Source organism: Xiphophorus couchianus, chromosome 14 (assembly GCF_001444195.1).
Source record: "Xiphophorus couchianus chromosome 14, X_couchianus-1.0, whole genome shotgun sequence".
Classification (NCBI taxonomy): domain Eukaryota; kingdom Metazoa; phylum Chordata; class Actinopteri; order Cyprinodontiformes; family Poeciliidae; genus Xiphophorus; species Xiphophorus couchianus.
Window position 1 is genome coordinate 3311690 of NC_040241.1, and position 12165 is coordinate 3323854.

At 39.2% G+C, this 12165-nt stretch overlaps 1 protein-coding gene across 1 annotated transcript; it reads right to left on the bottom strand.

The window, feature by feature from the left end:
- Positions 1 to 5372: 5372 nt before the first annotated feature.
- On the bottom strand, positions 5373 to 11777 carry rce1a (Ras converting CAAX endopeptidase 1a). Its single transcript, XM_028037272.1, has 8 exons — positions 11449 to 11777; positions 10625 to 10727; positions 9937 to 10020; positions 9605 to 9683; positions 8847 to 9014; positions 7130 to 7201; positions 6971 to 7033; positions 5373 to 5989 (listed from the first exon to the last, which is right to left on the bottom strand). Exons 1-8 carry the CDS (start codon positions 11586 to 11588, stop codon positions 5760 to 5762), a joined length of 939 nt encoding a protein of 312 aa, XP_027893073.1. The 5' UTR covers positions 11589 to 11777; the 3' UTR covers positions 5373 to 5759.
- Positions 11778 to 12165: the final 388 nt, after the last annotated feature.

The following is a 12165-nucleotide window of genomic DNA, read 5'->3' on the forward strand; positions in this document are numbered from 1 at the left end:
CCCAGAAAGGTGAGACCTAAATCAGACAGTGGGAGCGAATGATGAGGCTGATGGCAGGTAAGCCTTCAAATGTCAAAGACCTGGAACTCATCACATAAGATTCATCATAAAAAATATTTGTGGAAACATTTAAATTATTCTAATGCCAAACAAGTTTTTTGTAATTTATTACATAGAAGAGTATAGAAAATGTAGAAAAAGAGCATAGGAAACATATGCGAGTGCCAGGTGAGGGCTGGGGGTTAAAGGGTTGGTTTGGCGTTTTTGAAGTGAGATTCTGTGAAGTTATTGTCAATAGTTCCTCTACCTGCAGTAGAAAAACTATTGACAATAAAATGTTAGCTGTGGCATCTGTAAGCTCATCATATGTACATCATTTGTTTGAGCTGACTAGCAATTTAACTCTCAAACTAAAAATGTTACATTGTTAGTGTGTGTTGGTGTTAGCGTTGTACTATTAATCTACACTTCACAACATGGAGCTGTTGTGCTTATTGCCGTTTTGTGAGGTTAAACATCTGTTATGATGCAGCCTACCTCCAGCTCTAAGCTTTCCATCCAAGGACGATTTTACTTTTTAACAAGCTCATTGTAATTTGACACCATGCATGGCTACCATTAACAATAATAACTTCAGAGAATACTTCAAAATCAAACCTTTAACCTGCTTTTTCCAATCCAGAACCACAACACATTTCTGACATGGCGCCTCCTAAGAAAGAAGCCACTGTTCCAAAACAAACATTGTTTAGGACTAAAACTTGCAACTGCCCACATAGAAAATCTAAATACCTTCTAGAGCAGGGGTGGGCAACTCCAGGCCTCGAGGGCCGGACTCCTGCAACTTTTAGATGCATCTCCACTTCAACACACCTGAGTCAAATAATGAGGTCATTAGCAGGACTCTGGAGAACCTGACTGCACTTGGGAGGTGATTCAGCTGCTGGATTCAAGTGTGTTGGACCAGGGAGACTTGCAAGAGTTGCAGGACACCGGCCCTCGAGGACCAGGATTGCCCACCCCTGTTCTAGAGTAATGTTTTACATTCAGGTGAGACAAAGACTGAGCTGCTGTAAAACATAGATGTGAGTCTTTCAAACGTTGCATTACTTGTCCCATCTGTCAAGCATGGTGGTGGTAGGATTATGTTGAGCATGTTTGCCATCACTGGGTGGAATAATGAAGACGGAGGATTGCCTCCAAATGATTCAACTTAACCAAAATCCAACTGGTAGATTGTTCAACGTAGGCAGAGTTGGATGTTCCAACCACCCAAAAACCTCAACCACACAAACAAGCAAGTTACGGAAAGCAAAAAACACTGTTGAAAATTGATGGCCTTTGGGTTATTGCCAGAACTGTGGCAGAAAACTAACCAATTTATATCAATTCTATCAATTTTACTAAGAAGAGTGGTCGAAAATCCAGGCATGCATAGTGTCTGGTCTATGTGTACTTTACTAATGGATATTAAATCAAATATTATTAGCTTAACTGTAGGTATATATCTGACCCTGCCTGAATAAGAGGAAACACAGCAAATTCTAATTTGTGTGCTGCTGTTGTGGTGAGTGACAGTAAATCCAACCAATCAGCTGTAGTTGGGCTTTGTTCAGCCAATCAAAGTTCAGGGTGTGTGTTGTGTGTGTATTGTAAACTTAGCACACTTAGAAGCTGGATAGCTACTGGTTGCTGTAACCATGGTAGCTTAATGAGGCATTCATGGTTTTAGATTAGATTAGGTATTAGAACACCAAGTTTGGAATATATGACTGACAGAAGGACCAGCACAGAAGAGAATTTGCAACAAAAAAGGATTTTCAGCTCCTCTAAATGTATTCCTTGAAGATGGGATAAGTCTGTAATTTTAGGGAAGAGTTATGAACATGTCTAAGATTTTTTTTGATGGAGGTTAACTTGAAAAAAAAACCCCAAACAAACAAAAAAACAAAACCAAGAAAAAACTAGAGATTTAAGCATGTTAGAGCAGGTTGTTTTCTTTTCTCTCTCAATATTTAGAATACCATATAAGAGTCCGGGGGGTTCTCTGACTGTGTGCCCTGAAATGACTCATTCCCAGTGCAGTAGATGTAAACCTTTGACCCTGCATGAATCTGCACAGCCTTTATTTCATTTAGCTGCTAAAGCACAAATTAGGTCTGGCACTTCATCCGTCTTTTACCTGAACTCACTGCCTGAACAATGTCCTCACAGTACTTCAAACCACAACATAACTTATAACACATGATTGAGTAAAAATGATTCTGTTACACAATCAATTTATTGATCATAAACATCACTCTTCATAGAAATGTTCTGCCTCCCAGCTGCCTAATTTCAAATATTGCCAAGTGTAAGGTCTTGCTGAAGTGATCGACTGATGCAGCTGATGTTCTACAAGACTAGCTGAAAGTGCAAAGATATTACTGAGGCAAGACCGGACACACACACACACACACACACACACACACACACACACTTCTTAATTATAGCTTTTGTTCTGGTTTGGTTTTGCCCTTAACCACAACTAATTTCCTCAACCCTACCGACTGAGCTACAAACCAGTGGTGGACCACCAAACTGCTCAATCTGATGTGCCAAAATACACCATCAGTTTTAAACACAACTTCTACTTTTATTGTTAATACAAAAGTGGACAAACCCACCCCAAACATCACACTGTTCCAAGTTTCGCTGCCATATTGGTTGGACTGAAACGCCACTGGTTTCTATAGAGTACTAGCATGTTCTCTGAGGAACAGAAACAACATTTATTTTTCCACTTGCAGTCGTCTGTGTTGTTGCTGGTCGGCATTAGTGAGTGGTTATAGTTTAAGAACTGAGCTCAGTTCATGACCAATGGACTTACAGTATGTGTTGAGACTATTACACCTTCAACATTTTATTGGACAACATTTCTAACTCATTAAGAAGTTTCCATTGGAATTCTACCATCTAAAATGTTTACACTGAGAGCTCACACGCGTTCTTAAAATAGTCGTATTCGCAAGAGTTTGGATGAAGTTACTTCAGATCTGTAAATTCAGTATTGCACGTCTCTGTTTTTCCATATTTTCCACCAGTCTGTGTTGCTAGCTGTCTAAAATAACTTAGCAACGTCCCGATAAAGATGGTTTTTATCTCTGATTGCTATCAGACATGTGAAATTTAGGTATTTGATGATGCAGGGTCTGAATCTTTCCGTTTCTCAGAACGGTGACAAATGTTTAGTCCAGAACTGAATTATTAATATTTGGAGTGATTTGTTGAAGTTCAAAGGTAATGCTAAGATGTTATCCTGGGTTGAGAACTTGCTGATAATGTTATAATATTTTAATGCCCTTCAGATGAAGCTGTTCTCATGTTTAGCAAACTGCTCTGGACCTCTAACATTCAACCGACCGGCACTGGATGCTGTCTGGAGAGATCTGAAGGGAAACATCGCTGGTTTCGGCTGCACAAATATAGCAGATATAGCAATGAATTAGTAACTGCCTTTCTTACCCCAATTTGCTTTTATAGGATCGTTTCATGGATTTTAATTAAGGGAAAGGTTGTGGGACATTCACATTAAATTTTCTATCTAGAAGGAACAACCATTACCACAAAAATATTTTTGCACTCTTCAGTGACAACTCTCATCTAGGTGCTGTTCCTCCCAAGCCATTAAATAATTATAATATTAGCAACGCACTGAAAACCCCCGAAGTACCAGAGTAAAACCTGTTAAATGTTCATACACATTGTCAAGAAATTGACTGTTTTGGAACATTTAACAAGACGCTTGAAAAGAATAAAAATAAATATTTAGTTGAAGCTTTACCAAACTTCTAAGCATTCTATCTTAAGCATGACACACTTTATGAGCAGTACCAACTTCTGGTGATAGAAAATATGAAGATGAATATAATTCTATCCATACTGCAGATGAAAATCAGACAAAAAGAAAAACCAGAGATTCTGAAACTATGTGACGAACTTGTTGTCCATGGAGATAACTAGCTTAGCTACTGAATGGTTCTGTATGTGTCTAAAGATGAAACATGCAGAGATAAACAACTGGAACCATTCTATCATCCATGTTCATCAGCTAAATGACTCAACTACTGCCACCTAAAACACATATAATCAGGTAACTATACAGTTATAAGTACCTTTTGAACCTCAAAGCAGATGTTAAAGCTGCAGTATGTAACCTCTGAGTTATATTTATTGAAACTGTCACCATCTTGTGACAATGAGTCAAATAATCTGTGAAAAGAAAAGAAATCTAACTCCTCTGCCTTCTTCCAGTGCTAACAAGATGCAGCCAATCAGAGCCAGGAGGAGGGTCTTAGCGCTGTTATTTATGCTCATGTACACATCGCTCATTCCCCTACCGTCCTATGCTCTCTGCTATCGTAGGGTAGGTAAACAACTTTTCTGGGACGGTAAGTGGTTTCCCCACCGTTAGTACATTTGGCAGCGCATACTCGAGCATGACTGACAGCACTAAGCCCCTCCTCCTGGCTCTGATTGGTTGTTTTTGGTGCATTTCTTCAGATGGCAATAGAAGCACTGGGTGGATGTGACAGAGACAATCTTTTCACAGATTATCTGTCTCATACTGTACTGTCACAGCATGGTGACAGCTTTAACAAATATGCAAAAAAAGACAAGCATTTTATTTGTAAAAGTTACACACTGCAGCTTTAAACAGACATTTTTTTGAAGCTCACATTTCTGTATTAAAATAAACTTTTATTGATCCAATGAAATATTCCAATCTTAAATGTCATGTTTTCATTAACTGTAAGTGAAATATAATCATAATTAACAGAAATGAACGGTTGAAAACTGTATGCAATCTATATAATGTCCAATTGAGTTATTGAAATAAATGAACTCTTCAATAATATTAAAATTTACTGAATATGACTAAACTTAGGACATATTAAAGATCGAACCTCCGCTTTAAAAACAAAGTGGCAAAAAAAACCTGATGCTAAAAATCAAACCATAAATATAAAAATAAACTAGATATCTTGCAGAATATACTACCAATGACAGAATTTCTGTTCCTGTACCTCAGTGTAGCTACAGCAGTATTGATTCTTCCGGAAGGTTCACACAGCCAGAGATAACAGAAAACCTGCGGAAGATGTCCGATTGCAGTCAAATGGGAAAGTGTCGCTCATAACAAGTAGCATGAATTATGGATCAGCCAACAAAACCTGGACCTGCTTTAGATCCTCCTATGAGCCGACTCATAGGATGAAGGCCAAACCCAATCATCACCATTTGTTTGGTTGTCCCAGCGAATCAAGATAACAGCAAAATAAAGAGTCTGATTACCTCACAGGCCTAAAAGCTGCATAATAATTTTTTTTTGTAAAAAACTGGAAAACTTCACCAAATAAGCCTTTACTAAGTTTTACTCAAAGTTTGTGGAAGCACATAAAAAAATATGAGTCGTGAAGATGATTTGTGTTCCGGTCATCAGGTCAGTGAAGGAACAGAACGCTTCCCGGAGCATTAACCTTAGTTTCAACACATTCTGAGATGTGACTGCCTTTCGTATAAAGGAAACCATAAATAACGCTTACTTAGAAATTTGGCTCATTATAACCCCCCAAACCTGTCAGCACTGTCCAGTCAATTTGTAAAGGACATCAGCGCCAGTTCACCGTTAAAACATACCAAACCCTTGATTGCCTAAATATTGTACAGCAACAGGACAAAAGCAGATAAGCCTGTGTAGGTAGAGAAAGGGCGGGGGGTCAGGAAAAACAGAGAGAGCTGGGGGACGAGGTGAGGGTGCAGACTGGGGTGGGGACGCCATAGTAAGAAGGGTTTGTTAAAGGAAAGAGCAACATGAAAAAGAGAAGAACTCCCATCAGGTAGGATGATAAAATGGCGAGGCGTTGGGGGTGCTCCAGTGCAGTGCTGATGGCTGGGAAACCCATGTAGTTACAAAAGGAGTGACAGAGAACTGGACCAATCAGGTGACCTGGAAAAGACACGTAGAGAGAGAGGTCAGAGTGACCAAAAGTCATGAAGACACACAATCCTTCATGGTTACCATACAGTGCTTCCCCCTGTAAACATGGCCGCCTGCCAGGCTGAGCGCCACTCACTTGTTTATTTTGAATAAACATTTAAATCCCACCATGACGTTTAATACCAGCTCTGTTGAGCTTCTGTCTACGTAGGTCAACACTTGAGAAGACGACGTTCATCATCTTGGCATGTAAATTTACACAAATCCATAGAAAATTCATACTATAAAATAATCTAAATATTCTCAGATGGTAATGTCAATTTAGAATTAGCATTATATTTTACACTTAGCCAAATAAATATTTCTGAAAAGAATTCTGAATTGAATCCATAATTGAACAAAAGACATTCTGTAATGGCCAAGCCTACATCTGATATATTATTATTTTTATGTCCCACTGTCAAATGTCAGAAGTTTTTAATGGTTGAAATATGAACGAATGAAATTTATTTTACAATTTTTCATTCAGAACACTTCCTCCGCCTGACCTGCTGGTGTTGGTCAGAGGGTCCAGTGGCGCCGCTGCATGGCAGCCTCACCTCTGTCAGACTGTGACTACTATCCAGTAACTTCCCACCATCAGTGTGTGGGGGTGTGTGTGTGTGAATTACTGACTATGGTGTAAAGTGCTATAATATTACAGGCCATTTAGGATAATATTTACATTATTTTTCTAAACGTTTGTTTGTTTGAAGAACCACTGGGTGATTAATTTATTAGGACTTATCTGAAGTGCAAAAAATGTGATTATTGGTTTTATTTTTCTGTGATTGCCTTTTTTTTTTCAAGAATATTTTTGGTGTTTATGTTTTGTGAAGAATTTGTCTTGTCATGTTTTCAAACTTCAAACATTTTTTTAAAACTTTTATTTTTTAGCAACTTTTATTTATCCAGACCCAGAATGTAAATGAGTAATAAATGAGACCAAACCTGTTCTGATGAAGATGAATGCAGTGTAAGCTCCAAACACTGCTGTGTAGGAGAACTGAAACACTGCAGCAAACCAGAAACGCAAACATTTCATCAGAAGATTATTCTTCACGTTTGGTGATGCTAACAATAATCAGTATGAAAAAGGTCACCTCTCACCTGCTGAGAAGAAAATTCCTGACAGCGTGCCCTGTCTGAACCTCAGCAGCTCTATGACATGGTGAAAATGAGCTGAAATAGAGGCCATAGAGAACAGTTACAACTGAAGCAAAAAATATAGAATTTATGATTGACAGCAGAGACACCAGCTGACGGGTCTAATATGTAGAAAATACAACAATAGGCTGCTGACAGATAAACTCTTCTGGACAATCAGTCAACTTGTGTATCTTACAGAGATGACCTGAGGGAATACAAATAGCAGTTTTCAACTGTTGATTTCATTTATAAATGGTAAAAAAAAAAAAATTTGGTCTTGTAGGTAAATGTAATTCAGTGATGCCAGCCTGTTTAGTCAAGGCAGGTTTGGCAGAGAAGCAAACAGTTGGAAATTCAAAGTGCCTTAAATTATACAGTAAACTCAAAAAGGAAATAGGATTTAATAATTTGCCTTGCAATGGTCTTAATATGCAGAACTACTAAAAGCACTGAGTAGATAAAACAAATGTTAAATACAGACACTTACAGGAGAATTTACGTTCAAATAAGAACATTAGGTCCGACTTTAATATTCAAACCTGATTCCAAAGAGCAGGCTGTTTCCTGAGCTGAGGAGTTAAATGCTGCCTCACCTTATTTAGTTCTGGTACTGAGAACATGGAATAAACAGGAGTCTGAACACTTCACTCTGCCCCAGTGTGCTTTACAGATCAGAAGAAGAATATTAAAATCTGTAATTTGACTATGATTATGAATGGACACAGAGATATAAAGTTGCATCTCGTCAGAGCTATGTTTAACCAGCAGCCTGAGAATCGACCTTTGGTAACCTCACACCCAGATTACTAATTACTAACCAAATGACACAAAGTAGTCCCTGCCACCCGTTTAAGACCTGAAGCAGAGTCTTAAACAATCCCACCTGTTTCCTCAGTATGTTATGATCCACTGTATTAAATAAAGCACTTAGATAACGGAATATCAAGAGACAAATCCTAGAACTATTGTTGTTAAAATTTACATCATTTGAAACTTTTACCATGTAGCCAGTTAGCTAGATAGCTTTATTTTTCCCTGTAGGAAAATTGGTTTGCAGCATTGAAGCATAAGTATTCATATAAAAGACATTCACAAACATGACATAAACAATGAATAAATGCAACATCAACAGCAAAGAACTCAAGTCTCTGTAATTTGTACCATTTTACCGTTTCATGATTTACTCACTTGTGGCATGCAAGAAACTTTTGTCCTGTTATGGGGGAATCTAAGCCCTGACTGAAAGGGGGAGAAGAGATTTATTTTTTTATTGTTTCTTATTGTTGGTGTATCTACATTTGGTTTCCTGAGATCCTGTGGAAAGTGACTTGAATGAAGAAAGTATTTTCTATCCATGGTTGGATCTGCTCCGGCTCGCTCACCACCTTTCACTCAAACTGGATGATAAGGAAGGTGTTCTTGCAGAGCAGGTTCACCTGTATCAGCATTTACATGAACCCCTGTGAGGAGTCATTTCTCTCCGGAGAACACCACACCACTCTGTCAAGTAGGGCTTGCTCTACTTGTGCAAAATCAATGTGAATAGTCGTGCTGTTAGAGGTGCATGTTGAGCTTGCTGCATAGTGAGAATGATATATCTTTGTGAAAAAAGATTTATGTGCGTTGTGTGCAATTCCCCCTCACACTCGCCCAGAGTTTGCTGCTGAGTTTTACTCACCCACTCCAAAAAACAGAGGGCAGGTGAAGATGGCAGTGGAAGGACCGGCACACGGCACCAGCATGGGCAACATGCAGGCTCTGAACACCAACTCTTCTGTCAGTGGTGCCACCACCTGATTCCTCAACCAGCGCATGTCGCTGAGGCACAGCGTCCAGAAGCACGGGTCTTTAACGAGAGGCAAACCAGAAGTGAAAGCTTTGCTGCTTGCTGTAAGTCAGTGCAAAATGTTTTTCTCCAGAAATAAAATTCATTTGTAAGTTTATTTACAAATGAACTGACTGATGCATCAAAGAGGCTTTAAATAGAGATTCACCAATCAGGGATTTTTGGCTAATTCCCATTTTATCATTTTTGTACAATTCTGACTTGCTGATATAAATTTCAGCCAAAACCAACAGCCCTTCCTGTTAATGGTCACTGTTCAAGAGCCAAAAAAATGTCTGGGGTTTTTCAACTGTTTTAGGGTAGGATCCTACCTGATCCTACCCTAACCTACCCCTACCCCTAGCCTGGTAGGATCCTACCTGATCCTACCAGGCTAAAAAATTGGCAACAGATCAACTGGGATGTTCAACGTGTAACATGAATGTGCAAAAAACAGAGCTGGCACTAATGTTTCAGAAACAAAGAGGCAGTTAGGTTGATATGGGATTCAACCTGACTCCTTAATGTGTGTCTGCGTAGGAAGACAAACTAAAGTTTAAAATGAAATGCTGGTTTATACAGAAAAGCGAAAAGAAAGCTTCTGGACTCACCAAGCACCACATGAACACCATCTGTGAAGCTCCAGGGACTGTCCATGGACAGCTGCATTAGTGGGCCCAGAAACAGGACCTGCAGGAAAACGCAGCATCAGTTCAGTTTTATACATAAAACACCAGATTCCACCAGATTCTAATAATGAAATAATATCGTATGTGGTGGATAAACAACAACCACAAACAAACCCCTAAAACATTAAACGCTCCTATTACATGTTTCTACAGTCTAACTAGCTCAAGCTGTAAGAACCATTTCCCTTCTGTTGTTATTAGGATTCGACTTCAGCATTTTTCCAAGAATTCATTTGGAGTGGATGATTTCTTACCATAGTCAGCAGCAGAGGCAGAACAATCGCAGGAATAAAACCTTCAAGGCGAATGCCCAACAGGGCCAACAATGGTGAGACAGTCTGACAAAACACACAACAACAAAGGTACAGTAAGGATAAAAACAGTATTTACTTAAACATGTGCCACTTTTGCCTAATCAGCTGACATTAAGGCAAAGAGGATATGCAAACTCATTCAAAACAAAATATTTCAAATCAGTCATACATCAGGTCCATGGAGTTATTAGCGGGAAACCACAGAGAAACGCTTTTAGAAAAAAATGGAAGTGTTTTATACGAGGCTATAAAGAAACTTTGAAAGGGGGGAATTCTTTTTATTAGTTTGATCTTCAATACCGCTTTGGCATCGTGAAGGTTTTCTGGTGGCAGATGAAATTCATTTTTGCACTTGCAAAGAGCAGGGGCCTCATGCATAAAGCATGCATATAATGTAATAATGACAAAACCTGCGATATGATGGGATGTTATATAGACCAAGAAATTAAATAAAATCTACTTTTTTAAATGAAAAAATGATTTTCTTTTGAGGAATGCTTGGAGGTATTTGGCACATAAATACATGGATATATTTCAGTACAGTTTATTTCTGTAATTTCAGCTCTATGTAAAAGAATGAATCCCTGGAATGCATCGTTCATTTGAACAAAGTTTGTTTTAAACTCACCTTGACTGCTGTGAATTCTCTCCATGCCCAAACAAAGAGAGGCGAAAGGCCCGACACGACCAGGACGCTGGTGAAGCGCCTCTTTATCACCGCAGGATGATCCCTGAAGACAGAGGACAGGCATTAGGGTCAAAGTGCAGTAGTGGGATTTAGAGGGCCACAAACACACCGACACATCAGGGCATGTTGCTGCCACTTGGGAGCATTTCTAAGACAGACAATCTTTGATAGTGGAGGAGGTATACCTTGTCTGGTGGCGGTTTTTCTAAAGACCGATAGTTTGCTTTGTGACTAAAGAAAAACTGGATCTATGTGAAAACAGTTCAATAAGCTAAAGGGAGCAGCTGACAGGACGCAAATAAATCTATGAACAATCACCTTTAGAAAGCCCCAGTAGCAGCAAATCTCCATTTCTAAACGGCTTTAGCTTTATTGTCATATGTTGTTAAATGGGTGAAAAACACACATTTTCTTTCATATACCCAATGAAGCGTTTGGAGTCATAAAATGTGGGCATAAGCAGTGAGCTAAAAGGGACAAGGAACAGAAGAACTAAAGTCACAGAAATATGGGCTACTTGACAAGATTTATTGGGATTTTTTTTCAGCTAGAGACGGGATGGATGGAGATAAGAGGGAAATTGAGAACAGATTTTTGTTTTGTTTTGTTTTAACGAGTTTTACAAACTAGTTTTGATAGATTTTGCATTTACTGTAGAAGAATCCAGTTCAGTTGAGCATTCTAGGTTTGTTCTGGAGCAGCCGTAGCTTAGAGCAGCTAAACACCGCGGAATAGCCTTTAGTCTACTGCTCGTTAATACTCACCTGGGCAGGTCGCTCCTCCAGACATATAAACTGCCAACATAGCAGCAGGCAAGCAGCAGGCAGGACAGCACTGACAGCCAGCACAGTCCACCCGACGCCTCTTCCATCTGCTCTGTCACAATGCCTTCCTCCTCCGCCATGTTGGCTCACCCAGGTGAAGAAGGAGCACTAAGCAGAGCCGGCCCGGCTCCTGGACCATCTGGCACGCGCCGACATCAGCACAAATCAGAAGAATCTGTCAAAAACTCTGTTATACCTGTTGGTTGGACTGCTAGCGATTCGGCGCTTTCTAACTGCGTCATCATCGGCTTCCTTCTTTTTCCTCTGTATGTTGTCGTTTGAGACCCTTCTGGGTATGTTGTCGCCCCCAACAGGTGGAGATACATATGGACCCCAGGATTATAGCAGTTCGTTTTCCAGCCCGTCTGCAGCACTCTGTTAATGTGAATCAAAAATGGTTTAGAGTTTCATTCTCTAAATTAGAATTTTATTGAAAAGTCCATTCATTTCAGGAACTTTATCACTGTGAAAGTGATGATGGTATTACATAGATTAACTACGCAGACGGGTTTTCCCCAGCCTTTATTTCTGGTAATTATGATGATTTAATCCTGCTTACGTTAAGGAAAACATGACATTTAAAATTAGAATATTAAAATAATATTCTAACAAAATAAAATCATTTTTTTAGAAACCACCACTGAGGAGATAATCTAG